Below are 26,490 nucleotides of genomic sequence, written 5' to 3' on the forward strand. Positions count from 1 at the left end.
TGAGTTCAAAGAACTTGACCCAAACTGACTTGTTCAGTCCTCATACTATCCTTGTGAAGTGGATGTTAAATAAGGTTATTTCCCATTTTCAGTCGGGAAAATCAAAGCTTGGGAAAGGCACATGACTTCTTCTAAATCATACATTTCAGCAACTGTGTTATATTTTATGTCACTTTGTATCTTTTTAAAATTTTGTAGTTTTGACGTGAAGTTTAAACAGTAACAACTGTTAGTTTTAGATAATATTCAAAGCCAGTTTTCTAGGTTTCCAGATACAGACTAGAAAAATCTTATGAACCATCTGGATGTCAGGTCTACATGATATACCAGATGTTTCGGTTACATGTAATTACTGAGATTGTTTATGGAATTCTTACTCTTCATCAGGTCTTGAGAATTCTATAAACACAGCCTAAACACTGGCTTTCATCTCAGGCAATATTCATTTCATAATGATCCAGCTACCTATTTAAAAGTGTGGGCACCATTTAATTGCTCTATGGTTTTGTAAAATTCAGCCCTTATGAACTCTGTTTATGTTGTACCTCAAAATATATATTTGAAGAAAATGTACACTATAGAGAAAACTGTGGATTTATATTTGATTTATATTAATGACTGTGCATATCAATATAATTTTAAAAAGACCTCTGAATTATTTGAAAAAATTAGCATTACTCAGCAAAAGTCTTTTGATTTGCCCGTACCTGCAGTGGAAGTCCTACTTTTTTTTTTTTTTTTAAGATTTTATTTATTTATTTGACAGAGAGCGAGTTAGCGAGAGCAGGAACATAAGCAGGGGGAGTGGGAGAGGGAGAAACAGACTCCCCGCCGAGCAGGGAGCCCAATGTGGGGCTCGATCCCAGCACCCTGGGATCATGACCTGAGCCAAAGGCAGACACTTAGTGGCTGAGCCACCCAGGTGCTCCAGAAGTCCTACCTTTTAAAAGCCTGGGTTGTGACTTTCTTTTTAAATATTTGTTCCAAAGATTTTCTTTTAAAATGGAAAACCGACCTTTCCTTCCTTCCACCCTCCAGAAGAATAACCCCCTGAGAGACAGAGGGGAAGAGAGAGGAGAGGGAGGTGAATTCTTGCCAGAAGAGCTCCCCATGCCAGCTTTCCTATCCCACAATAGTCCCCTTGTACAGTGCCCACAAATAAGGAGGGAAAGGAAAGGAATTGTTCCAGGTTTCTAAGGGGGTATACACAGTGTTCTTAAAATCGCAAATTTTTTTTTCTCTTGTGCATTGTTTTAGAAATAGGCTCCTGTTATTCTGTGGCTCTAAGGCTGTTGGTCCCAGGTGAGCGTGACTCCCTGGGTGGGCATATAGGCTCATCACTTTAGAATTGTTTGGTTTATCAGCAAATAAGCATAAAAACACATGCACATTTCATTCATTTCGCTCTGTTTTTATCTTTAAAAAAAGTCATTCCATGTTTATGCTTTTCATTTGTGGAAGGCATAACTATAGGAATGAAACTTTTGAATTCTGACTTGTTTATAGATTGGCAAACAAAAAACAGAAAACAAAACACCTTAGTGGAAGTTAGAATTTAAGTTTGTTCCTAATAACTTATTCTCTTAGAATATAGACAAGATGCAGATGAGTAATTTTGGCTCCTCTGATTACTTTATACATTGTTACTCATTATAGAATTTAGAATTGAAAGAGCTGTATTTAGCTATATGTTTAGATTACCAGTTAGAGTAAGGCAATATTTATATTTAGGAAATGTCTGTATTTTTCTAGGGAAGGTTTAAACTTGACTTATAATTTAGAACCATAATTCTATATCTAGATGAAGCCAAAAGCTAGAGGTCATTTAAATTTTTTCTTTTATCCAAACTAATCCTCAGTTCTTTTAAGTCAACAGCTGCACATTCTCTACAAATTCCATTTTCAAATTAGAAAGATACATATCAGAAACATAATTGCATGTCAGGATTTTTCTTTTAAAATAAAACAGGTTTTCTACTTCCTTGCTTCAGGTGAACTCCAAATAATGCTAATACTCAAGCCAAATGTTCCAGTGAAAAAGCCCTTTATCTTTACTTCAGATTTGCTCTGTAAAATTTAGTTTTCAGAACTTTGTAAGCAGCAGATTTCATGTTCAAACTAACGCTTTATTCTCCTGTCATGTTTCAATGGCTTGTATCCTCTCCTCAGAGGTGAGTGATCCTCTCTCCCAGTCACCTCCATAAGGCAGAGCTGCCCGTGCATGGCAGCTGCTTCCCTGGTATCTCCTGACACCGGGGGTAGGGGCTGGCTTGGCCCTGGCTCTGGCCCCAGACTGGGCAACAGCTGCACCAGAATTCTTTGTAACATCTGTACTTGCCAGACGACAGATTGCTATTCCTTTTCTTCACCTTCCTCCATCAATTTCATGTTCTGTCCCTTCTCCTCACAAAACTGGGATTCGGACCATTGCATTGCTCCCATTTAAGATACAGCAGGATTCTAGGAAGAAACCAGATGGGATTTACTAGATCTAGAGGGTCACAAGTTATAATAACTAACAATTATTTCCAACTATATATTTTACATATATCTATAGATATCTATGGGCCAAATTCCAGTTTTGTGGTCACAAATTTAATTTACTCCATTGTACATAAAGAGTGCCTTATAGATAAGGTTCAAAAATTTTTTAATATCCTTCATCATGAAAAGGTTGAGAGCTTTCCTTTTCATCATCAGCGTGGTCTTCAATGTGGTACAAAATATGTCTCAAGCCATATACACTTAAATTTGAGGATGTTTTCAGCTGGTATGTGTAATTATGATTCTGGTACACTTATATAACACCTTTGGCCCACTACGTCTTAGATGGAATGATGGACTGCCAAAACTAAGTGGACATTTTCATCTATCTAGGTCTTTTATGCCACTCTGGATCAGATCTACCATGGGAAGCACCCCCTGCGGACATCAACTACAGACATTCTCAGGGAAACACAGGAGAAATTTTATGGCTTGCCATACGTTCCAAATACTGTGAGTCTTGCATTTTGATCCTGTTGTGTGCCATTGAATGATCCAGCTAGTGTCTCCGTCAGAGTGAGTAGGTCATGGTCACCTTCCTCTTTGCAGAATTCGAAACCCCTACACATAGGTCAAGGTTTCCTACGGGCAAATGCTAGAAATTGCCTGGCCCATTTAGTATCTCCAACCATCCATTCACATGTCCTTATTTTCTTCCTGTTAGCAGTGTGTTTCTGGATTCCTGGGAAGGTGGGGGTGAAAAAGGTCACTGGAGTTAGTCTGTATTCTTTTTTGTTATTTGCCTGTAGTGAGAAAGATGGTCAGCGATATAAGATGAATGTGATTATCAGCCCCTAACCATTTCCATTGCAAGGGAAATTGACATTTATTGAGTACCTTATTTGTATCAGGGATATATAATATGTATTATATTATATATAAGTTTTGCATAATCTATTTCATTTAGTATGGCCACTCAGCATGGAAAGCAGGAGTATTATTACCACTTACTGAGTGATAGGCGCCAGATTCCATCTAGCTGCTTTGCAAGAGAACCTCTAATTTCACTCTCCAACAAGTTAGATAATATCCCCATATTTGGGGCTCATATTGAGGCTCATATGCATTACATGTCTTCTCTAAGACCATTTAGGTTATGTTGGGGTTCATGAAATCATGCCGTTCATTGCTCCAAGGCTCCTGTAAGGAAGCTGGGTGTGGCCGAGCAAGTGTTGGCTGGTGCAGTTAGCAATGCGACCGACACTTAATGTTACTTGGGACTCTTCAGTTGCAGCTGGTAGAAACCCAACTCTTATTGCTTAAACTGAAAAGGGAATTTATTGAGTCTCATAACTGAAAGGTGCAAGGATATATCAGGTAAGTTGGATCTAGTTAGTTCTTACACAATATCGTTCAAAACGTTTTTCTTTCTTTCCATTTCTCGGGTCTGTCTTTTTGGGGATTCGTTTTGTTCTCAGGGAGGCAGCCCTGACGAAGTGGTGTCTTGGCTGCTGGTAGGGCCTGGTTTGTATTCTTCTGGCTTAGCCAGTTTGATAGAGAACGAATTTGAAAGTGCTTTGTTAACTATAAAACACCGAATAAATGCTGTTACGGTATTGGGTACCCAGATACGCGCTAAGAGGCTCATCAGTAAGTGCTGATTGTCCAGTGGTTCTTCAGGTCCTGATACTCAGATGTACATGGGAACAGTTCAAATTGACCAGACAAGTAAAGTAACAGTGTATTTTATCTTCGTAATACTTCTTATCAATAGCTTTGGTTATCTTAGAAGCTTGATCACCTGCTTCAGATAGATAATGCTAGTCATACTACATACCTATTTTTGACCCTCTGTGTAATTTATTGTTCTAATGCCATGTATTATTGAACTCTGGATTATATTAGTGAAAATTTGTGGTAATAAGAATAAGCTAACTATTCTTCAGTGGAATAAATCATAATAACAATTACCTAGGTTTAATAGCTTTTTCCAGTTTACAGAACACTGCCTGATTCATGTGCTGTTGTGCCTGTGTGTTTTTGTGCTCAGTTTATAGTCTTCTTTGCTTAGTTTTAAAATGGGATGTTACTTAAACTCTGTGTAGTCATAACATGCCCAGAAAGTGGTAAAGTCATAGGAAGGCCAAAATTAGGAGGAGCTGAGAAGCCTTCCTACGTGGCAGAACTTGAGCTTGGCCAAGCTGCTTGCCCCCCCACCCTGCCTTTCTTTTTCTTAGGTTATATAGTGATGTAGCTCTACCTCTCCTTAGACTAGAACTCAAACTTCCCTAACATCCAGGATTCTTTTGTGCAATAAGTAAATATACAAAGATGAGATAATAGTGGGAACCAAATTCTGAATCAACTATCAGTAAATTATTTTTAATTTAAAAAGAAGGATGATGTTAGTAAGCCCACTATCCTGGTCCTACTTCTTTTTGATAAAATATAAAGATTTCTCTCTTCACTGGGATTGTTTCCCTTATTTATTGTCAGTAGCCATAGCCCTTTGAGTACATTGTTTTGAGTGGTCTTTAGAAGAAGCATAGCTACATTTAGAGAAGAAAGATTCTTTTAAGGCTTGTCTTTTTTTTTTTTTTTTTGAAGAAAAAGGGCTTGTTTAGGTTTGTATAAATATTTTATTCTTCCTGCTTAGAAACTTCTGCATTTCCTCATTCAGTTCATCATTAAGCTTATAACAAACATTTCCATAAAGAATAAGTCGAGGATGCTCATTGGAATTCTTCAGTGCAACATTCATCAGGGCAATAAGACAAGGAAAAGAAAAAATATAAGCATTAGAAAGGAAGTAACAAAACTGTCATTATTTGCAGATGATTTATTGTTTGCTGAGAAAATCCAAAGTATGTATAGGTAAATTAGTGAAATTAATGAGAAGTTAGCAACTTTTCTGGATGAAGAATATGTAAAAATTAATATTCCATCTCTGTTTATCATCAACAAACTGAAAAGCAATTTTAAAGATACCATTGTGGAAATAAAAACTATGAGGTACCTATTAAAAAAATCTAAAATAAGAACAAATAATTATTAAGATGTCTATACTACCCAAAGCAATCTACGGATTTAATGCAATCCCTATCAAAATACCACCAGCATTTTTCAGAGCTAAAAAAACCATCCTAAAATTTGTATGGAGCCACAAAAGACCCCAAATAGCAAAACAATCCTGAAAAAGAACACAAAGCTGGAGGCATCACAATTCCGGACTTCAAGTTATATTACAAAGGTGTAGTCACAAAGACAGTATGGCACTGGCACAAAAACAGACACATAGATCAATGGAACAGAATAGAAAACCCAGAAATGAATCCACAACTCTGTGGTCAACTAATCTTCAACAAATCATGAAAGAATATTCAGTGGGAAGAAGACAGTCTCTTCAACAAATGTTGTTGGGAAAACCGGACAGCCACATGCAGAAGAGTGAAACTGGACCACTTTCTTACACCATATACAAAAATAAATTCAAAATGGATGAAAGACCTAAATGTGAGACAGGAAACCGTCAAAATCCTAGAGGAGAACACATGCAGTAACCTCTTTGACCTTGGCCATTGCAACTTCTAACTAGGCATGTCTCCTGAGGCAAGGGAAACAAAAGTAAAAATAAGCTATTGGGACTTAGTCAAAATAAAAGGCTTCTGCACAGTGAAGGAAACAACAAATAAAAGGCAACTTCCATGGAATGGAAGAAGATGATATTTACAAATGATATATCTGATAAAAGGTTAGTATCCAAAATATATAAAGAACTTACAGTGTTGAACACCCAAAAACCAAATAATCCAGTTAAAAAAACGGGCACCTGAGTGGCTCAGTTGGTTAAGCGGCTGCCTTCGGCTCGGGTCATGATCCTGGGGTCCTAGGATCGGGCCCTGCATCGGGCTCCCTGCTCGGCGGGAGGCCTGCTTCTCCCTCTTCCACTGCCCCTGCTTGTGTTCCCTCTCTCTCTGTCTCTCTCTCTGTCAAATAATAAATAAATTAAAATCTTTCTAAAAAAAAAACTGGTCAGAAGACATGAATAGATAGGCTTCCTTTTCTGAGGAAGACATCCAGATGACAGACACACAAAAAGATTCACAACATCACTCATCAGGGAAATACAAATTAAAATTACAATGAGATATCACCTGTGAGTTGGTAACCCACTTAGTCAGAATGGCTAAAATGAAAAACGCAGGAAACAACAGGTGTTCCAAGGATGTGGAGAAAGGGGAACCTTTTTACGCTGTTGGTGGGAATGCAGACTGGTACAGCCACTGTGGAAAACAGTATGGAGGTTCCTCAAAAAGTTAAATATAGAACTACTCTGTGATCCAGCAATTGCACTACTAGGTATTTACCCAAAAGATACAAAAGTACTGATTTGAAGGGATGCATGCACCCCGATGTTCATAGCAGGAAAGAGGTGAATGTCTGTCAATTGATGAATGGATAAAGAAGCTGTGGTATATACACACAATGGAATATTACTCAGCCATCAAGAAGAATGAAATCTTGCCATCTGCAACGACGTGGATGGAGCTAGAGGGTATAATGCTAAGTGAAATAAGTCAGAGAAAGACAAATACCATATGATCTCAAGAAACAAAATGTGTGTGTGTGTGTGTATGTGTGTGTGTGTGTGTGTATCATATGTTTAAAACACAAAACAGATGAACATGGTGGGAGAAAAAAGGAGGCGAACCAGGAAACAGACTCTTAACTATACAGAACAAACTGAAGATTATTGGAGGGGAGGTGGGTGGGGGGAATGGGTTAAATAGATGGTGGGGAGTAAGGAGTGCATTTGCTGTGATGAGCACGGGGTATTGTATGTAAGTGTTGAATCACCATATTGTACACCTGAAGCTAATATTACACTGTATGTTAACTAACTGGAATTTAAATAAAAACTTGGAAAAAAATCTAAAATAAAAAGTGTATTATCTTTATTTTTAAAATCCTGAATAAGTGAGGAATTGAACCATATTTATAGATAAGATGTAATACCAAAAAGATAATAATTTTTTTCTCCAATTAATGTATTATTCTCCAGTTAATTTAGTGTAATTCTATTGGTTTGTTTGTTTGACCCTGTATAGTTTTATATGGAAGAGCAATGGCCCAAGAATAGCGAGGGCAATTTTGAAGAATAGCAGCAAGTTGGTAGACTTGCCCACTTGGGATTAGTGTCCAAATAAAGCAGTAGGAGCTGAGACCATGGAACACTGGTGTGGGACAGACAAATAGAACAGTGGAACAGAGCCAGGAGCCCAAATGTGGCTTCAACGCATGTATGGACTCCTGAGCCTAAGCTGGTGGCCGTGTAGATCTGTGGGCCAAGAAGAGACTAGTCTTTTTTAAAAATGGTGCTGTAAGGATTGATCATCCATATGGATAAGATGAAACTTGTATCTTGGTCTCATTCTGCACACAAATATAAAGTGGGTTGAAGACCCAAATGTGAGGGGTAAAGCTTTAAATTTTTAGAAGATAATACAAAAGAATGTCCTTCTGATTGCTCCTTTTTTACTTACTCAGACTATTTTATATCTTATTTACAGTATAAAAGGCATTAACCATAAGGCAAGACTGATAAATTCAACTGTATGGAAATTCGAATCTTCTGTTTATCAAAAGAAATGTAAAAAATAGTGAAAGGAAAGCTACAGACTGGAAGTAGATATTTTCAGCACCTATAACTGGGATATTTTTCTTTAGTTAGTTAATTTACTTTTATTATGGTAAAAAAAAAAAAACCCACGTAAGGAGTATTTTTGAAGTGCTTTGAATGGGCAAAAGGCATAGATGTGCAGTGAGCCATATAAAACGACCTCCATATTCATCAGTGACTGCTAATTCAAACCATATTAGGATAGCATCCTAGTCTCACCAGTTTGGCAAGAAAATATGACAGTTGACAGTACCACTGTCGACAAGGGTGTGGAGTCACAGGTGCTCTTACCTTTGTGGATAGGAGTGCACATTTGGTGTGGCCGCTTTGGAAAATGGTTGGGCATTATCGTTAAAGCTGAAGATGGACATTCCCTATGACCCAGCAACACAACTCATATATCCAACCTGAGAAAGTGTTGTCTTGTTAAGAATAAGAAGGTTTATAACAGCACTGTTTGTACACAGAAAAAAAGAAAGAAGTGGGATTCTGGAAAGAACCCAAGTGACTGTCAATGGAAAATGGGTAAATACTTTGTGTCATATTCATTGACTGGAATACTATTCAGTGGAAATTGCGGGAGATGGGCACAATTGAATTTAACAGGCATGATGTCAAGTAAAAAAAAAAAAGTGTTTCAGAAGAATTAAACTGTGTACGTTTATAATAACGTTCAAAATCATGCAAAACTAAGTTCATTATCATAGGTAAATACATAAGCAGTAAAACTATAAAGAAAAGCGAAGGAATAGTAAGCACAAAATTCAGATGGTGTGTGCTTCTGGAACAACGGATGGGATCATAGAAGTCTTAGAAGTTATCTTATATCTTAAACTCAGTAGTGGATATAACACTGAGAGTTTCATCATTCTCCCTATCTTAGTAGTATGTAGTAGGAAATGAGTATGTAGAAAATATTTCTAAGTCTTAAGAGGTTATTTTGGCTGCAACATATGTGGTAAAGAACGGACTTAGGGAGACCAGTTGGGAAGTTACTCAGGCGCCAGGGTAGAGTTGGTGGCTTGGGGTAAGTGGCTATGGAGAAGATAAGATTGAAGTGGGTAGGAGAACAGTGTAGAAGACAGAATCCATAAGGCGAGGTGGTAGGCTGGGCGTGGACGTGGAGGTAATGGAGAGTGACTGCGGGTTTATCGTGAGTATTGACCAGGGAGGGGGACTTCAGAGCATCCCGCCTTGGGGGCTGAAAGTGACAGTTTTCCTATAAACTTATCTCCAGGAACTGTTTCTCTCAAATGAATCCTTTTATTCCCTCAAATGAAACCATGAGAAAAGGAGAAAATAATTTAAACAACAACCTACAGAGTATTCATAATGTTGGTAGAGACTGCACAAATTATATGTATGTAAAGTGGTCTAAACTTTTAGATGGTGATTATATATGTGTCTATATTAACGTCTCCTTAAGTGCATTAATAGCCCTTCTTGGGAATAAAGCATCCCATCAGTTATGTTTGAGAAGTACTCGTTTAAATAATGTTAAATGGGCTTCTCTGCTGCAGGGCTTCTCAGCATCTGCAATGAGCTAATGAATATTATGAGTCTCTCATGCTGTGTTCCCAAGCTTGCTGACCATGAAAGTCTTCCTGGTTCATTTCTAGGCATTAGCCCCATGTAGGTCATATTTTCGCAAACTCTGCACTTATGCAACTATTTGACAGGGGAAGCTCCATTAATAATTCTGCAATAAATAATGGGTGCTTATTTTTCAAGTGAATAAATAGCCTTATTATGTCAGCAATTTGTTAATATTTATGAGAGAGCTAAGTACTCTGTATAATATATGGACAGATTTAATTTGTAATTTTCTTGCTATTCTAACAGTAGTTTGCTAGGGACCCAAAAAGCTCTTGCTCAGTTGTAGAGGGCAATTTTACAGCATGTACCAACAGGCTAGTCTTCTACTGTTACCACTTTTATTCTATTCAGAGCATAATGTTTTGTTTTTATATTAATGACCATCTCTTCTCAGAATGATTGTGTATCTCCCCCATTATCTATTCAGAGAGTAGAAAATGCTGTATTTATTTTTATAATACTCCAATACTCTGGAGCAGTTGAGAGACAGTCATGTCTAGGAGAGTCTGGGGCAAAACCTTTCTCTAGCCTTATGATCCTTCAGTTCTGGCGTCGTGAGTATTTTTCAAGTTCAGAGCATGAACAACTGACTCTGCTGATAGGCTGCAGTTTTCCAAGATTTTTTTTTTTAAAGATTTTTATTTATTTGCGAGAGAGAGAATGAGAGACGGAGAGCATGAGAGGGAGGAGGGTCAGAGGGAGAAGCAGACTCCCCGCCGAGCAGGGAGCCCGATGCGGGACTCGATCCTGGAACTCCAGGAACATGACCCAAGCCAAAGGCAGTCGCCCAACCAACTGAGCCACCCAGGCGCCCCTTTCCAAGATTTGTTAATGACTCATTTGTATCTCACTTGTTTGAACTAATTTTGTAGGTTTGTGAACTTAGTAGGTAAAGCTGCATCTCACATGCAGCTCTCCTGGGAGTAACAGTATTCTCTAAGTCAGTCTTGCTGCCAGTGAGACCTTCTTTGTCCTTTACCCACCTCGTGTTGAAAACAGTGATGTGGGGGCGCCTGGGTGGCTCAGTCTGTTAAGTGTCTGATTTCTTGGTTTCGGCTCAAGTCATGATCTCATGGGTCCTGGGATCGAGCCCTGAGTCTGGCTCCCCGCTCAGTGGGGAGCCTCCTTGAAGATTCTCTCCCTTTTCCCCCTCCCCCACTCAGGTGTGCACACTCTCTCTCAAATAAATAAATAAATCTTAGAAAAAGGAGAAAAAGAAAACACTGATGTGTACAGAACAAGAAAGTCCCCAGCACCTGGCTTTATTTCATGAGAATATCATAATAATATGTCTGAGAAGATTGTCTTTCTTGTCCATTTTAATTTAAAATTTCCTGTCTTGATTAAAGCTAAAATAAAAGAATGTTTTAGGAAAGCACTTACTGAGATTGAACGACATGTTGATCTCTGGTCATTATTGGTGTGAGAACAAACACCAACAAAGAATGCGAAAAGAAGGCATGTTTCTTGTGAATATTATTCCTTCCACGTTGAAAAGCTCCAGTTTTTTAAAATCCGGTGACAAACTCATGACAGCCCAGTATTACACTGAGTGCAAGTGGCACATGAATTGCACTTTGCTTGAGGTAGGGGAGCCGGGAATGTGTCTGATCTCCACGCATTGCTTGCCTCTTCATCTTTTTGTGTGGGCATGTGCTGCCGGCTTCTCAGGTAATATACCTGATTGGCTTCCACCTGCTCAAGGTGCATCATTTCCAAAAGACTTCTGCCACTGGAGACTGATTTCAATTGAGACTTATGTCTATGATGTCTAATTATATGGAAGAGAGCTATATAATTCGCACTAAGTGTAATTATCTATAGTATACCTTCTTATTAGAAGAGCTGGAAGTTGTGCTAAATTTAGTCAGACATTTCAAAGAGCAAACACCCTTTTGTTATGTAGCATAAAGAAAACCATTTCCAAATCCCAATTTACATATTTGTACTCTAATTCAGTTATGTTACTTATATTATTATAGATAACATTTGTAAATTATTTTTAACAATTGATATATTTATAATATATATATTTTATTAAGTGCCTACTGTATGCCATACACTGCCTAGGAGATGGGAATATAGTGTGGATGAAACAGACCAAAATCCTTCCCTCAGGGAACCTATATTAGCAATGGCTTATTTGGGGGTATGTATACATAATTACCATTCTGTCTGGCTGTCTGCCAAACATTTCATTATTAAGCAAAATATTCTTTGAGCCCCTCAAATTGCTTTATGAGCAGATGGACTGAACATAAAAGCTGAAAGATTGAGACATTTTGAAGCATAATACAGCTAATACAAAGGATATGTTGAGACCCTGATTTTTTTCAAAGGGGGGGGCTTTGGACCTGAATATTCATGAGAAAAAGAGGGGTCTTTTGTTTTTTCATTGGGTTCTGACATTCTTCCTCACCCTTGCTGATGTGGTGACTCTGCATCAGTAAGAATTTGTGCACGTGTAGATCTGGCCAGCCACCTGGAGGTCGAGCAAAAATTAACAGGTGGCTAGGACGACTAGAGGAGTGGTTTAAGGGCTTGGGTGGGCCATCAGACAGAGCTGGGGATGTGGTGTTTTGATAGCTTGGGAGGTGAGAGAAGAGAAGAAGGAATGGGGAATGATGTGAAGGAGGCCATCTGTGGGGCTGGGGGACCAGGAGGACATTGAGTGGAACATGAAATACAGGAGGGGTATTTAGGGCATGAGGGGTGCAAAGATGTTGAGTACAGTTTGAAGTGACGGTAGAATATCCAAGTGGAGATGCCTGTGAACAGCGGTTGGATCAATGGGTCTGAAGCCCAGAAAACAGATCAAGGCTGGAGCTATATAGATTTGAAAGACCTTCACCCCAAAGAGATAGAGATAAAGAGAAAGAGAGAGAGAGAGAACCATAAGCTATGGTCACGGACAGTGTTGAGCAGGGAGAACTTGCTGAGTAAGATGAAGGGAAATTTAGAAGATGACTCAGGGGAATATTTTAGCAATGGACACACAGTAGATCAGCCAGTGTGGTTGGAGAAGATCTAATTGGAACAGCTTTTTTTCAAGTACCAGCAAAAACCAAAATTTTAAAATACTATTTTCTGGGGGCGCCTGGGTGGCTCAGTTGTTAAGCAACTGCCTTCAGCTCAGGTCATGATCCCAGGGTCCTGGGATCGAGCCCCACACCGGGGTCCTTGCTCAGCAGGAAGCTTGCTTCTCCCTTTCCCACTCCCCCTGCTTGTGTTCCCTCTCTCGCTGTGTCTCTCTCTCTCTCAAATAAATAAATAAAATCTTAAAAAAAGAATTTAAAATACTGTTTTCTGTTTCTGCTACTACAACAATATAATGCTCTGCTCTTTTATTTCAGGGTTACACTGACTGTATGGTAGCTTGGAATATTGTTTATAGAACATTTATTTTGGATGTGTGTTCTGAATTCCTAAATAACAGACTAATAAATAAACTTTTAGCATACAATTTATGTGTAATTTGAGGGCTTCCCATCTTGAAATTGCTCAATTTTTAGAGCTGATTCTTAAGCTGGCATTGGTGTTGTCATGATAATACATGTAAAGGAAAGTAACCTCTAAGTTACTAGTTGGGAGATGGAGTGCAACCAGTGGTAAACCCAGTTGTTTATATAGTGTGCTCATCCCAGATTAACTTTCAAACAGACCTCTTAACCATGTGGAAAGCTGGAAATAGGGAGATGAAATTAATATAATGCAAGAGTGCAGAGAGATTTTGAAAGTACTTTTACCATATTTATTTTACTGTGTGGAGTTTTGTGTTATTTTCTTTTAAGTCTCAAAAAGAAGAAAAACAAAAACACCCACTATGAGAAAATGGCCTTGCTATACACGGTTTGGTTGTGAAGACTTTGATTTATTGCTTTTAGGGCTTATTTTCTTTCCTATTTACTTGATAGCCAATTTTGAAGGGCTTCTTTCTTCAAAATATATAAGTGAGTGTATCAGGGTATCTGTATAGAAATTCTTGTAAAAAAAAGAAATTCTTGTAGATATCTGACATATGTGCATTCAAAGAGATTAAAAATTATGCTTTAAAAGTTTTAATTTTAAGTGTATATTTCAAAGGTTTTCATAAGAGATTTCATAACTTTAAAATTATATTACAGCTTATTGATCTTATATAGAACCAAGTGTTGATGATTTTATATTAAAAACTTTAATTTTAGAAAAACTGGTAAATCATGAAGATAAGCTCTTAAGTGATTTCTACCATCCAGATTAGAATGGCAATCAGATTTTTCCCCATTATTTTTAAGGTAAGCCTGATAAGAGAATCTGATCACATAGGAGTCTTTATGTAGAACTCTGAGGTCTGCTTTTGACCTTTGCTACTCTTAACCTCACACTTGTTCAGATGTTGGTGTAAAAAATGGCATAAGGTCCCTTTTTTTAATGTGAAAAAAAAATGCTGTCCATTAAACAATAGAACTATAGCTCCTGGGTGGTTAAAAGTTCATTATTCTTTCTCCGAAGAATTCAACCTAAATCATTTAATAAAAATCTTCATTCCTCCTATTTCATTTATTTTTTTTTCCTTCCTGGGGAAGAAGTTCTATTTCCCTCCTATTCTTCCATGCCAGCTCTTGTACAAATGGAAAAACTCTTCCGTGAAGTGAAGGTACTGCTCACGTTGCACGAATTTGGAGTATTTGGTGTTGCTAAGCAAATGTTAGATTAAACAAAACAATATTTATTTTTTGCTTTCTCTTAAATACAAAGACCATATGGTGCATATCTAAAAAAACCTAAGTAGTTAATTGCATGTTAAATTCCTTTCCTCTTTGGCTGCATAAACAACTGAAAAAATATTTACCTTCTCTGTCATGCTAGATTTATTTACGACTTTGTAACTAAAACACAGAAGTGTTATAAATTGAAACTTTAATCTCATGATTGACTCATTTTCTAAAAATTTATATGGTTTCAGTTTGTGGGACAGCTGCAACTCTAGATTTCACTGATTTAAAACAGGAGGAAATTATAGGACTACCCGGGTTGTTTTTATAATAGAGTCCTTTAAGCCAAGTCACCGGCTTTCATTTTTGTCTTGGTTTTCATGAACAGAGCTACACTTTTTTTCCCCCTGCAAATTTACATAAGTTAAATATAATGAAATAAAAATCCAGGATATTAAGTTTTTTCTATACCAGGTAAACTGTATAATTTAAATGATGCACGTGTGTCTCTTAGATTTTAGGCAGTTTACATTTCAGGAAGCTTCTTCTCTAGTGGTTCTCTAAGGTAAATCATATTCTTTTTTTTTTTTTAAGATTTTATTTATTTATTTGAGAGAGAGAGAATGAGAGATAGAGAGCGCGAGAGGGAAGAGGGTCAGAGGGAGAAGCAGACTCCCTGCTGAGCAGGGAGCCCGATGTGGGACTCGATCCCGGGACTCCAGGATCATGACCTGAGCCGAAGGCAGTCGCTTAACCAACTGAGCCACCCAGGCGCCCTAAGGTAAATCATATTCTTAACCACCATGAATGTGAGCTGTGAGCAGGACGCAGGGACCTCGCTATTATTCATGGAATGACAGTACCCAGGCTTGTTACGATGTCTTTTTATCTCTATGCCTTATGACCAACAGGGAGGCCAAGCGCAACATTAGTAATGTAAGGAAGCCTCCCGTTGAGTGATATTAATTTTACATTTCAATTACATTTTGAGTAAGAAGATGTGCACATGCCTAAAAATCATAAGATATAAAAGGCTCCCAGTGTAACGTTTCCACTATACTCTGGCCCCCTGGCCCTTGGCCCCTTTCCATAGAGGTACCCGGTGTTAACTGTTGTTTCTCCCGTACTGACCTGAAGTTGAAATCACTTCTGTTTGATATAAAGATACATCAGATCTGCAGTCTCAGTAACAACCTTCCTCACTCTCTTCCTGCCTTCTCTCCCCAGGTAAGCTGACTCTAGACTGGGCAATTACAGTTCTTGTAATGAGTATCCCCTTACCTACCTTCCCTCTCTCATATCCACACAGCTATCAGTGAGATCTTTTCTGAATACAAATTTGATTATGACACCCCTCCCCTGAAAACCCTTCAGTTCCTTCCATGGCTCTTAAGCTAAAGGCCAAAGACCTGGGTGGCCCATGGGTTCCTGTGTGGTTGGGTCACTCCAGCTTTGTCCAGCCTAACACACCCTCCTTTCTTTGGCACCAGGTTCTTGGCACTTACTTCCCTTTGCCTGGAGCACACTCTCCTTTCTTCTCACTTAACCTCTGCTGGAAATGTCACTCCCCCAGGCCTAGCCAGTTCCTCTGTTGCACACTCTCACAGACCCAGGGTCTTCCCTTTTCATATTGATCATCCCATGTCATAATTTCTTGATGTCATTTGATTAATTTCTGTCTTCCCGAATGGGAGTGAAATTCACATAGCAGCAGGGCCCATTTCTGATTTGTTCATTATGTCTTCAGGTTACTTATTATGCATGGTAGGTGCCCAACAAATATTTACAGAAGAGTTTTTTTTTTACTTTTTTATTGAAGCATAACTTACATAATACACATAAATCTTAACATACAGCTCCATGAACTTTCATATATGTATATGCCTGTGTAACTGCTACCCAGATGAAGATATACACCATTTTAGTACCTCAGGAGACCCCTTCAACCTGTTAGTCAATATACCTTCCCCACAAGGTAACCACTAGTTTTCCCCATTTCTGACCTCATCTAAGTGCCATCATCATATGGTATGTACTCTTTTGAGTCTCGCTTCTTTCATACAGCATTATGTCTGTGAGAGCCCATCCATCTTGTGTGTTTCGGTAATCCATCTTTTCCACTGTTTTGAAGTATTCCATTTTTAATACGCTACAACTTACTTATGTATCCCACTATTGACAGACATTTGTGCTATATACGTTTTGGGGTTATTATGAATAAAGTTCCTATGAATATTCATGTCTATGTCTTCTGGTGGGTGTAAGCATTTATTTTTGTTGAGTATATACCCGGGAGTAATATGGGGTATACTTTAGTTTTATTACAGCTCTTGCCATATGTTTTTGTTTTTTTTTTCAAAATAGTTCTCTTGAGATTGCATACCAACAGGCAGTGTTTGAGTGCACCATTTGCTCCATATCCTGTCCAATTCTTGACATTGTCAGTCCTTTGAATTTTAGCCATTCTGGGAGTATAGAACCATAGCTCATTGTGGTTTTAATTTGTACTTTTCTCATGACTAATAAGACTGGGCACTTTCTCATTTGTCTATAGGCCACTTGAATGTCCTCTTTGTATAAGGATTTTGGCTCTAATGAGGATGAAATAGGAAGCCATCCGAGGGTTTCAGATAGAGGGCAGACAGAATCTGTAGTATAAGAGAGGGAGAGGAGTCAAGAGTGATTGCAAGGGTTTTGGCCTGGGCTGCCAAAAGGATAGCATTGCCATCAACATGGAGAAGACTGTGGGAAGGCTAGGTCCCTGGGGCAGTCAGGAAATCAGTTTTAGAAATACTAAGCGTGAGATACCACTATCCAAACAAGAGAAGATGTCATGTACGCATTGCCTAACTTTATACTTATTTACTGTCATGAAATAAACTCCAGATGGAGCAAACCCTTAAATAGAAAAAATAAACCATTAAAAAATATCTCCTCTTTCATTTAGAGAAGGGTAGTAACTTAAAAAGAAGTGGAAGAGGGGCTCCTGGGTGGCTCAGTTGGTTAAGCATCTGCCTTTGGCTCAGGTCATGATCCCAGAGTGCTGGGATTGAGCCCTGCGTCGGGCTCCCGTCTGGTTCTCCCTCTGCCCTCCCCCTCCCCCCCCCCCCCCCCCCCCCCAGCCGCTTGTGATCTCTCTCTCTCACATAAGAAAAAAAAAAAATGGAAGAAATCACAAATGAGAATACAGTTTAATAGATTTGATCACAAAAATTTGAATTTCTCACAGCATGAATAAAATTCACAGATAAGCATACTGGTTTTCAAAAATTAGAACATTTATGACAAATGGTTTACATTGTTGCTGCATAAAGAATGCATACAAATACAAAAAAAAGAGACGCAGGGGAATAATAACAACAAAATCTAACACTCTACCAAAGAAGAATGGACAAAGAACATAAAAGTCAGTCACAAAAGAGGACAATTCAAATGATTATTTTATATAGGAAAAATGGTTTGACTTTCCTAGCATGCAAAAATATGCAAGTGGAAATAACAGCAAAATGACAGATTCACTTGTCATATGACTTTTATTAAAAGACAACACTCTAGTGACCATATCGATACACTGGTGTAGATATTTCTATATGTGCTCAAAGGAGGAGAAATTGGTTTGGCGGGAGGGATCAAGAGCATGAAAGCTTACTACCTCTTAAGCCAGTAATGTAACCTTGAGGAATTTATTCTAAAGGTATACATAGAAAACCAAGTAAAGCTCTGTACTTGATAATCACCACATTTAAAGTCCAACCTCCAAGGAACGGTTAAGTAAACTATGTTGTATGTCCTTGCTCCATTCAATTCGTTGTCATGTGACTTGGCCAAAGAAATGGAGCAGAAGGAGTGGGTCTCATGGCTGGGCTGCAGCCTTTAAGAGCCACTGTGCCCTTGTCCATATTTCCTTCCTCTTGGCCCAGCAACCAACAACCTTCTAGGTGGTAGAGACCCTGAAAGCCCAGGCACCTACATGCTACTGACATGAGAAGAGTCTGTTGACCTGAGAGAGATGTGTCATCTGCTCAAGGAGCGAATCTTTGTTGTTTGAAGCCCCTGAGATGTTAGGATTCGTGTCACTGTAATCGTGACTTCGTATAGTCCATACAATGAAATAGTATACAGCCATTAATGTTTATAAAGAATTCTTAAAATCAGGTTAGTGAAAAACATATAATAAAATTGTAGATAGTGTGATTTTGTCTTTGAAAACAGACTGAAGGGAGCTTTAACATTAACAAATGTTTATCACAATCATGGATTAGGGGTGAGTTTCATTTTTTTTTTTTAAGATTTATTTATTTTAGAGAGAGTTGGGGGGAGAGGCAGAGAAAGGGAGAGAAGCAGACTCTCTGCATGTGCAGAGCTGACAAGGGGCTTGATCCCATGATCCATAAGATCACAACCCAAGCTGAAACCAAGAGTCAGAGACTCAACCGACTGAGCCACCCAGGCATCCCTCATTTTCTTTTTTATATTTTTCATTCTAATTTTTCTATAATGAGCACATATTCCTTGTAAAATTGGAAGGGCAGACATGCATACAAACACATATAGCTTTTGTTGGGCTTCCAGTGATACAGGCATTCGGCTCTTTCTATGCCATTAAGGACATAAAGGTCATTGAAATGACCTTGGTCACACGGTCCTTCTAATCCTGGGAGCCCAACTCAGATGAAGGAGCAGGGCTGAGCTTAGATTAGCTTCAGAGTAGAAGCTCTCCCTCCCCCATGGCTTTAGTTCTGGAGATAAAGTGCACTGCCCCAGAGCCTAAATACTTTCCCTCTCCTCTTTAAGTGATTTTAGAGTTTGAGAATGTAGGCTCTCTTGCCTCAGAAAAGGCGCATCCTCGAAGAGATGGCTTTCGAGGTACTACCCAGTTTCACAACACTGAGCAGTTTTTCATTGTCCAGCACTGTGCACATGTACATGGTGGAGAACATACAACAGAGAGAAAGTGTGTTCTTCGCCTGAAAAACACATACACATATGTTAATAAATGAAAATGAGTGGATTTCTTTGAAACTGAGTATGTAACGTGATTCTCTTACTTTCCCAAATCACCTTGAAGTCTCAGATGTCTTTACTAGGATTAAACTCAATCCTCCATGAAATGTAGTTTAGACTTCGTTCATTCTTGTTCATCAAACATTTTCCAAGGGCCTTTATTCCTGGGTGCCAGGCACAATGAGTTGATACCATATGCAGAGCAGACAATATATGCTTGACTCACAGCTCTGTGCCAAGCCGAGGCCTCTCCTCACCCACTGTGTGTTTCCCCAGGCCCCATCTGGTGGTCACATTCCCTCCTCCTGCTCTGAAACTATGCCCCTGAACCCTATATCCTAGTCCTTACTCTTGTTCAAGGTTCTGAACCCAATTTTCAAGGTTATAGGAGGACTGCAGATAACTCTGTGGCTGCGTATGTCTTGACATTTCACTACTCTAGCCTTAAAATAAATTCTTAGGGATGGGATTGTTTGGCCAGAAGATTCATATACAGTTGATGTTCTAGCACATGTTGCAAAGTTGAAATCCAGATAGCTTTCCCTTGATTACCCCGATTATGGATTTGATTTTAATTTGTGCCAAGCTGATAAGACCACAAATACAGTAACTTATTTCTGCTTGCATTTCTTTTATTACTAGTGAAACCAATGACTTCCCCTTTGGTATTTTACCATCTTTGCGGAGGATAGGAGTTGAATTTTCCTATTTTTGTCATTTTCTCATCTCTATATTAATCTTTTTGTTACTGATTTTTACAGGGTTGTCAGCCTTTTATTCTTCTTGTCATAAATACTTCCTCCATTTTGTTATTTATCTTTCAACTTTTATGATTTTTTTTAATGTTTAGGTTTTATTTTTGTTAGTTTGCTTGATGGTGGTAAATGTTTTTAGTTAAATCTGTCACACTTTTCTTTCAGTTTCCTGTCAGGCTTAAAAAGAACTTGCTGGCCTAAACTTATTTAAATTTTTGCCCATATTTTCTTCATACTCTTGTGGTTTTATTTTTCACTTTCCAATCTTTGACTGTTTAAATTCGTGGTGGTGTAAGGTATGACATTTGGAACCAGCTTTAGTTTTTCTGATTGGTTTCTGAGTAACCCATTTTTCCCTACTGATTTGAAAAAGCCTCCTCTGTGAGGTGCAGTTTCCCTGAACAAGGTTTGTTTCTGGCCTTTACATTTCAGGGGTTCTGCCCAGACTGGATAATCATTTGTGGAGGGTTTATTTTTAGTTGTTGGTTATTTTTTTTAATAAACATGCCTTTGCTCCACTATTCCATTTATCTATCTATTCCTGTCATACTGTCATATATTTCTAACATTCTTACTAAAAGTCTCTCATGTATCTCGTTAACTGTATTCCTGTTTTAAGATATTTTTCTTTTGCTATTGTGAGTGGATATTATATATTTCCCCTCCCCCTTTTTCTAGCTAGTCACCATTGGTTATTTATTTTAGTTTGGTGCTTTTGTGGCTGACACTCTGGATGAACTTACTGTTTCTGATACTTATTCACCAGATTTTAGGGGCTTTCCAGATATGTTTATATATATATACATATAGATAGATAGATATTTCACAGCACATATAAATAATAATTTTGCTGCCCCTTTCCAATCTTTATGTGCCCAGATGTCCTTGACTGGTTCAGTCACTTTGAACTTTCAAAATAATGCTAAATATAATAGGGAAGTTGAGCATATTTGTTTGGTTTATGGTTTTAATGAAAAAAAATTTAATTCTTTAAGTTTGATGTAGTTAACATATTAGTTTCAGGGGTAGAATTTAGTGATTCATCAATTGCATATAACACCCAGTGCTCATTACATCACATGCCCTCCTTAATGCCCATCAGCCAGTTACCCGATCCCCCCCACTCACCTCCCCCACAGCAAACCCTCAGGTTGTTTCTTATGGTTAAGAGGCTCTTCTGGTTTGTCTCCCTTCCTGATTGTTTTGTTTTATTTTTCCCTCCCTTCCTCTATGCTCCTCTGTTTTGTTTCTTAAATTCCACATATGAATGAAATCATATGATAATTGTCTTTCTCTGACTGACTTATTTCACTTAGCGTAATACCCTCTAGTTCCATTCATGTCATTGCAAATGACAAGATTTTTTTGTTTTTCATGGCTGAGTAATATTCCATTGTATATATTTACCACATCTTCTTTATCCATTCATCAGTTGATGGACATCTGGGCTCTTTCCATAGTTTGGCTCTTGTGGACATTGTTACTATAAACGTTGGGGTGTATGTGTCCCTTCGAATCACTATGTTTGTATCCTTTGGATAAACACCTAGTAGTACAATTACTGGGTTATAAGGTAGCTCTATTTTCAACTGTTTGAGGAACCTCCATACTGTTGTCCAGAGTGGCTGCACCAGCTTGCATTCCCACCAACAGTGTAGGAGGGTTCCCCTTTCTCCGCATCCCCGCCAACATCTGTCATTTCCTGACTTGTTAATTTTAGCCATTCTGACTGGTGCGAGGTGATATCTCATTGTGCTTTTGATTTGAATTTCCCTGATGCCGAATGATGTGGAGCATTTTTTCATGTGCCTGTTGGCCATTTGTATGTCTTCTTTGGAGAAATGTCTGTTCATGTCTTCTGCCCATTTCTTGACTGGAATTTTTTTTTTGGGGGGTGTTGAGTTTGATAAGTTCTTTATAGATTTTGGATACTAGCCTTTTATCTGATAAGACATTTGCATATATCTTTTCCCATTCTGTAGGTTGCCTTTTAGCTTTGTTGACTGTTTCCTTTTCTGTGCAGAAGCTTTATCTTGTTGAAGTCTCAATAGTTCATTTTTGCTTTTGTTTCTCTTGCCTTTGGAGACATGTCTAGCAAGAAGTTGCTGTGGCCTAGGTCGAAATGTTTTGGGTTTGACCTATGATTTGAAAGAAGGCTAGAGTGTGTGTTGGAGAGAAAAGAAAGAATGTTGCAGGAAAAAGGGTCACATATTCAGACTACAAAGAGAGGAGTAAAAAAGTTCTATGGGGAAATAGGATGCACAAAGCCAAAGTTCTGTGTAGGGGGAATGACAGCCTGAGCCAAGATGGCTCCTCTACGGAGGGTGAGGTTGGCTTTATGTGGTAGACAGTGAAGGAATAAGATGGGGTACAGAGCGCCAGAATCAAATGGCCTGGATTGAGTCTTACGCATCAGTTCTTCATCCATAAGATGGCAATATTGAACCCAGTATGGTTATTGTAGCTTGAAAGAAATAATATTTGTCAAAAGCACTTAGCCCAATGCCTGGCACATAGTAAATGCAAAACAAATGTTAAGCATTATTATTATTGTCAGTATAATAAATGTTTACTGAAAGGGGGAATTGTATTTGAGTGTAGTTGACACAGAATCTTACATTAGTTTCAGGTGTACAGCACAGTGACTCGATAAGTTTATACATTATGCTATGCTCACCACAAGTGTAGCTCCTGTCAGTCAGGAGACAACACTATTACAATACCATTGACTATATTCCCTATGTTGGTTTGTTTACTCAAAGGGGGGGCATTTAAATGATCAAAAATGACATATGAGGAAGAAAATCTCATCACTTGCCTGTAGGATGGGTAATAGCAGGAAAAGTAAATTCATACATTAAAATGGATTGGAATCTCTCATGTGTGCCACATTCTTTTGTCAGTGACTTTTGAGGATGATCTCCGTTCCTAAAAGATAGCCAGAGGTCCCCATAATAATGCACAGCCTGTGAGTGGCCTGAGCACCATGATGGTGGATTTGTGCCCTTCTAATTGCTTTCCATGACCATATGTGGTTATTAATGTGTGAGAATAGCTTATCTTGGTGTCTTTTACACATCTTTATGTATTTATTGCAAACCAAGGACCCAGTCATTTGCTTTCTTTAATATGCATTATCTTCAGATCCTTAACTTAGGAATGGTGCAATCATTCTTTTCAAATGTGTATATTTTTCTGTGTCTCAGGGAAGCTTTGAAATACTTGCTGATTTATGGAGAGTGAAAAATGAACCAAACTTTCTCTGAACACTTAGGGAAACTCAGACTCTTAAAAGCTAAAATCAAACAATATTTGAGATGATTTATACAATTTCAGCAATAACTTTTTTCCACTTAAGCTAAAGTACAGTCTAAACAACCCTTTCCCGGTGCTAAGTCCTTTAAAGGAGAGCAGTGGAGGTCTATAAATCAAATGGTAGTTTACATTTATTTCATAGCCATTTTTTGCAACCCATTTTCCCTCTTAAAACTTAGTGTATCCTCTAAAATGTTCAGCCAGTCCTATGTTGAAATTAAATTAAAGTGAATAAAGAAATACATAAAAAGATTTTGGAGAATAATATATAGCCACAGTTTAGTTTAGAAAAGCACAGTGTTGGAAAAAAGTGGAGTAATACTAGATGCTGCTGAGCTGGCTCATTTGAAATAAGAGAATTTGGCCGTAAGCCCGTTTGTCTCCATCATGAGTAATGGGCACAGTCACAGTGGTGGAGTAATCTCAAATTAGCCTACTGGCATCGATCCTAAGAATCCACAGAGCACTTTATCCTAATTATTTTTAATAACCTCTTATTTTGGATTAAAACTTGGTAATATTCATTCAACATATTCATAAGTTGCAAACATAGTTCTGGACCCTTCAGCCATGTTCCCCAGTGACAATATCCCACATAACCAGAGTACATTGTCAAGTCCAAGAAACGATCACTGGCGCCATCCTGTTAACTCAGTTTTCTGAATTACTTCTACGTCCTGTACTTGCTTGTTATGATTACCTCTGAAGTTGATTGTCTTTTATTTTTCAGGGTGGGACATCTCAGAGTAGTTAGCTAAAAGTGGTTCATAATTTTAATCTACAGCCTACGACTCCTTTTGTTCTGTGTCTATGATAACGAGATTTCATGAACATCATCAACACAGGACCGATAGAATCGGTAGAGACTGGCACATCATTCCAGAGCCTGCATTCTGATTATATATAATGTTAGAAAAACACAAATATCTCAAAGTGCTAGATGTATCTCTGCATAATCTACTTCGCAGGTAAAATCTAATATATGCTATGGGATCACCCATCTTAAGCTTTTTCATCTGTTGTCATATCCTTGGCTTCTCTCTCTACTTAGAGTAGCACTGGTTTTCTTATCCGTGTCCTTGAATCATTAACTCATTGATTTTCAAGCATTTTGACAAAACCCACAATAAGAAATGCATTATATTATGATCTGTTATACAAATACATGTCTATTTAGGTGTTTGTATATGAAACTGAAACAAAAGTACCACTGACTAAAAGTTACCCGAACTGTATCCATTGTGCTCCAACATTTTCTATTCTGCATTTTCATTTTTTTTTTAAAGATTTTATTTATTTATTTGACAGAAAGAGCCACAGCGAGAGAGGGAACACAAGCGGGGAGAGTGGGAGAGGGAGAAGCAGTCTCCCTGCTGAGCAGGGAGCCCGATGCTGGGCTTGATGTGGGGCTCAATCCCAGGGTCCTGGGATCCTGACCTGAGCTGAAAGCAGATGCTTAATGACTGAGCCACCCAGGTGCCCCTGCATTTTCATTTTTTAAATACTGGTCAAAACCTATTATATTGATTTCACAAACCACTAGTAGGTAGTGGCTCCACAGTTTGAAAAACACCATGTTAATTTATTGTGCCCTCTTTTTTTTGCTTATTCTACCCTTCTTTTCAAATTAACCATAAAACCTTTTTCAGATAGAGATATTTTATAGCTACATTACTGAGAAATAAAACTACAGCTCCTGTTTAATCCCAACACCACCATTTCTCCTCATGTGGGTTAATTCATTCCACAGACATTGTCTTTTGGGAAAGATGGGTATGGATGTATAGAAGTTAGCATGAAAAATGATGCAGTGTGGTGCTGTTAGAGCTCTGTTCCAAACAGGGAGATGTTTAATTGTGCCTCATGGTGTCACAAATCACATTTTATCTGTGCTTAGTTACCTTTTTTTTTTTTTTATCTGAGAGAGAGAGAGAGAGAGAGATATCATGTGAGCAGGGGGAGGGGCAGAGGGAGTAGACTCCCCGCTGAGCAGGGAGCTCATTCCCAGGACCCACCCTGAAAAATAAAAGACAATCAACTTCAGAGATAATCATAACAAGCAAGTACAGGACGTAGAAGTAATTCAGAACACTGAGTTAACAGGATGGTGCCAGTGCTCGTTTCTTGGACTCGACAATGTACTCTGGTTATGTGGGGATATTGTCACTGGGGAACTTGGCTGAAGGGGCCAGGAGAACTATGTTTGCAATTTATGAATATGTTGAATGAATATTACCAAGTTTTAATCCAAACCAGCTGAGCCACTCAGGCACCTCTGTGCTGTCACCTGTAAGTCAGGTTTTACCCCGGTTTAAGGCAGTGTAGGGGGAAGGGAAAAAGGGACAAGGGAAGTATGATACAAGGTGGTTAGGGAATATGCTTGTCTAGGGTTGCTTGACAATAGGAAGCTTGGTTTGGGAAGAGGGATTATTGTCTGGGTATTGAAAATGAAATTAGGATTAAACAGTTAATGTCCTTTGTATCTGCACAGAGGTTTATACATGATCCTGGAGAGAATGGGGAGACCCTGGAGGTTTGAAGTTTGTAAGCAGAGTGGTGACACAAGTAGGCATAAGCTGTAGGGGAAAGTGAAGATTTTAATATGGAGATGGGTTGGAGGGTAAAAATACTGAAGGCAGGGAAGAAAGAGTCTATCCCAGTAATAGATGCAAACAAATATAAAAATATAGTGGATTTTACCAGATGCTTAAAAACATCCATTTTTATTTGTAAAAATGATCTACTTGATCATTTTGATTACATTTTATTGTCTCCTATCTCAGCAACACATTCACAAATTTTTTTTTTTTAGTATGTTTTACCCAGCGTTTTAGTTGTTTCGTTTGGGACAGTTGTTTGAAGTGTCAGATCTACCCTGCTGTAGACCTGAAGCCCCTCCAGCCATTTCCTTCCCTCCTTCCTCCCTTCTTTCTTCCCTTCCTTCCTCCCTCCCTCCCTCCCT

The 26,490-nt window shown here is 38.4% G+C and overlaps 1 protein-coding gene across 1 annotated transcript in view; it reads left to right on the forward strand.

Annotated features, from left to right (window-relative positions):
* MIPEP (mitochondrial intermediate peptidase) overlaps nucleotides 1-26,490 on the forward strand; it is a 174,948-nt gene that overhangs the window by 97,252 nt on the left and 51,206 nt on the right. Inside the window, exon 16 of the mRNA XM_025875187.2 lies at nucleotides 2,878-2,997. Within this exon, the coding sequence (XP_025730972.1) occupies nucleotides 2,878-2,997 (120 nt within the window). The remainder of the gene's footprint in view (nucleotides 1-2,877; nucleotides 2,998-26,490) is intronic.

This window comes from Callorhinus ursinus, unplaced genomic scaffold (assembly GCF_003265705.2).
Source record: "Callorhinus ursinus isolate GAN/ISIS: 27379988/994484 unplaced genomic scaffold, GSC_fseal_2.0 scaffold7, whole genome shotgun sequence".
Taxonomy (NCBI): domain Eukaryota; kingdom Metazoa; phylum Chordata; class Mammalia; order Carnivora; family Otariidae; genus Callorhinus; species Callorhinus ursinus.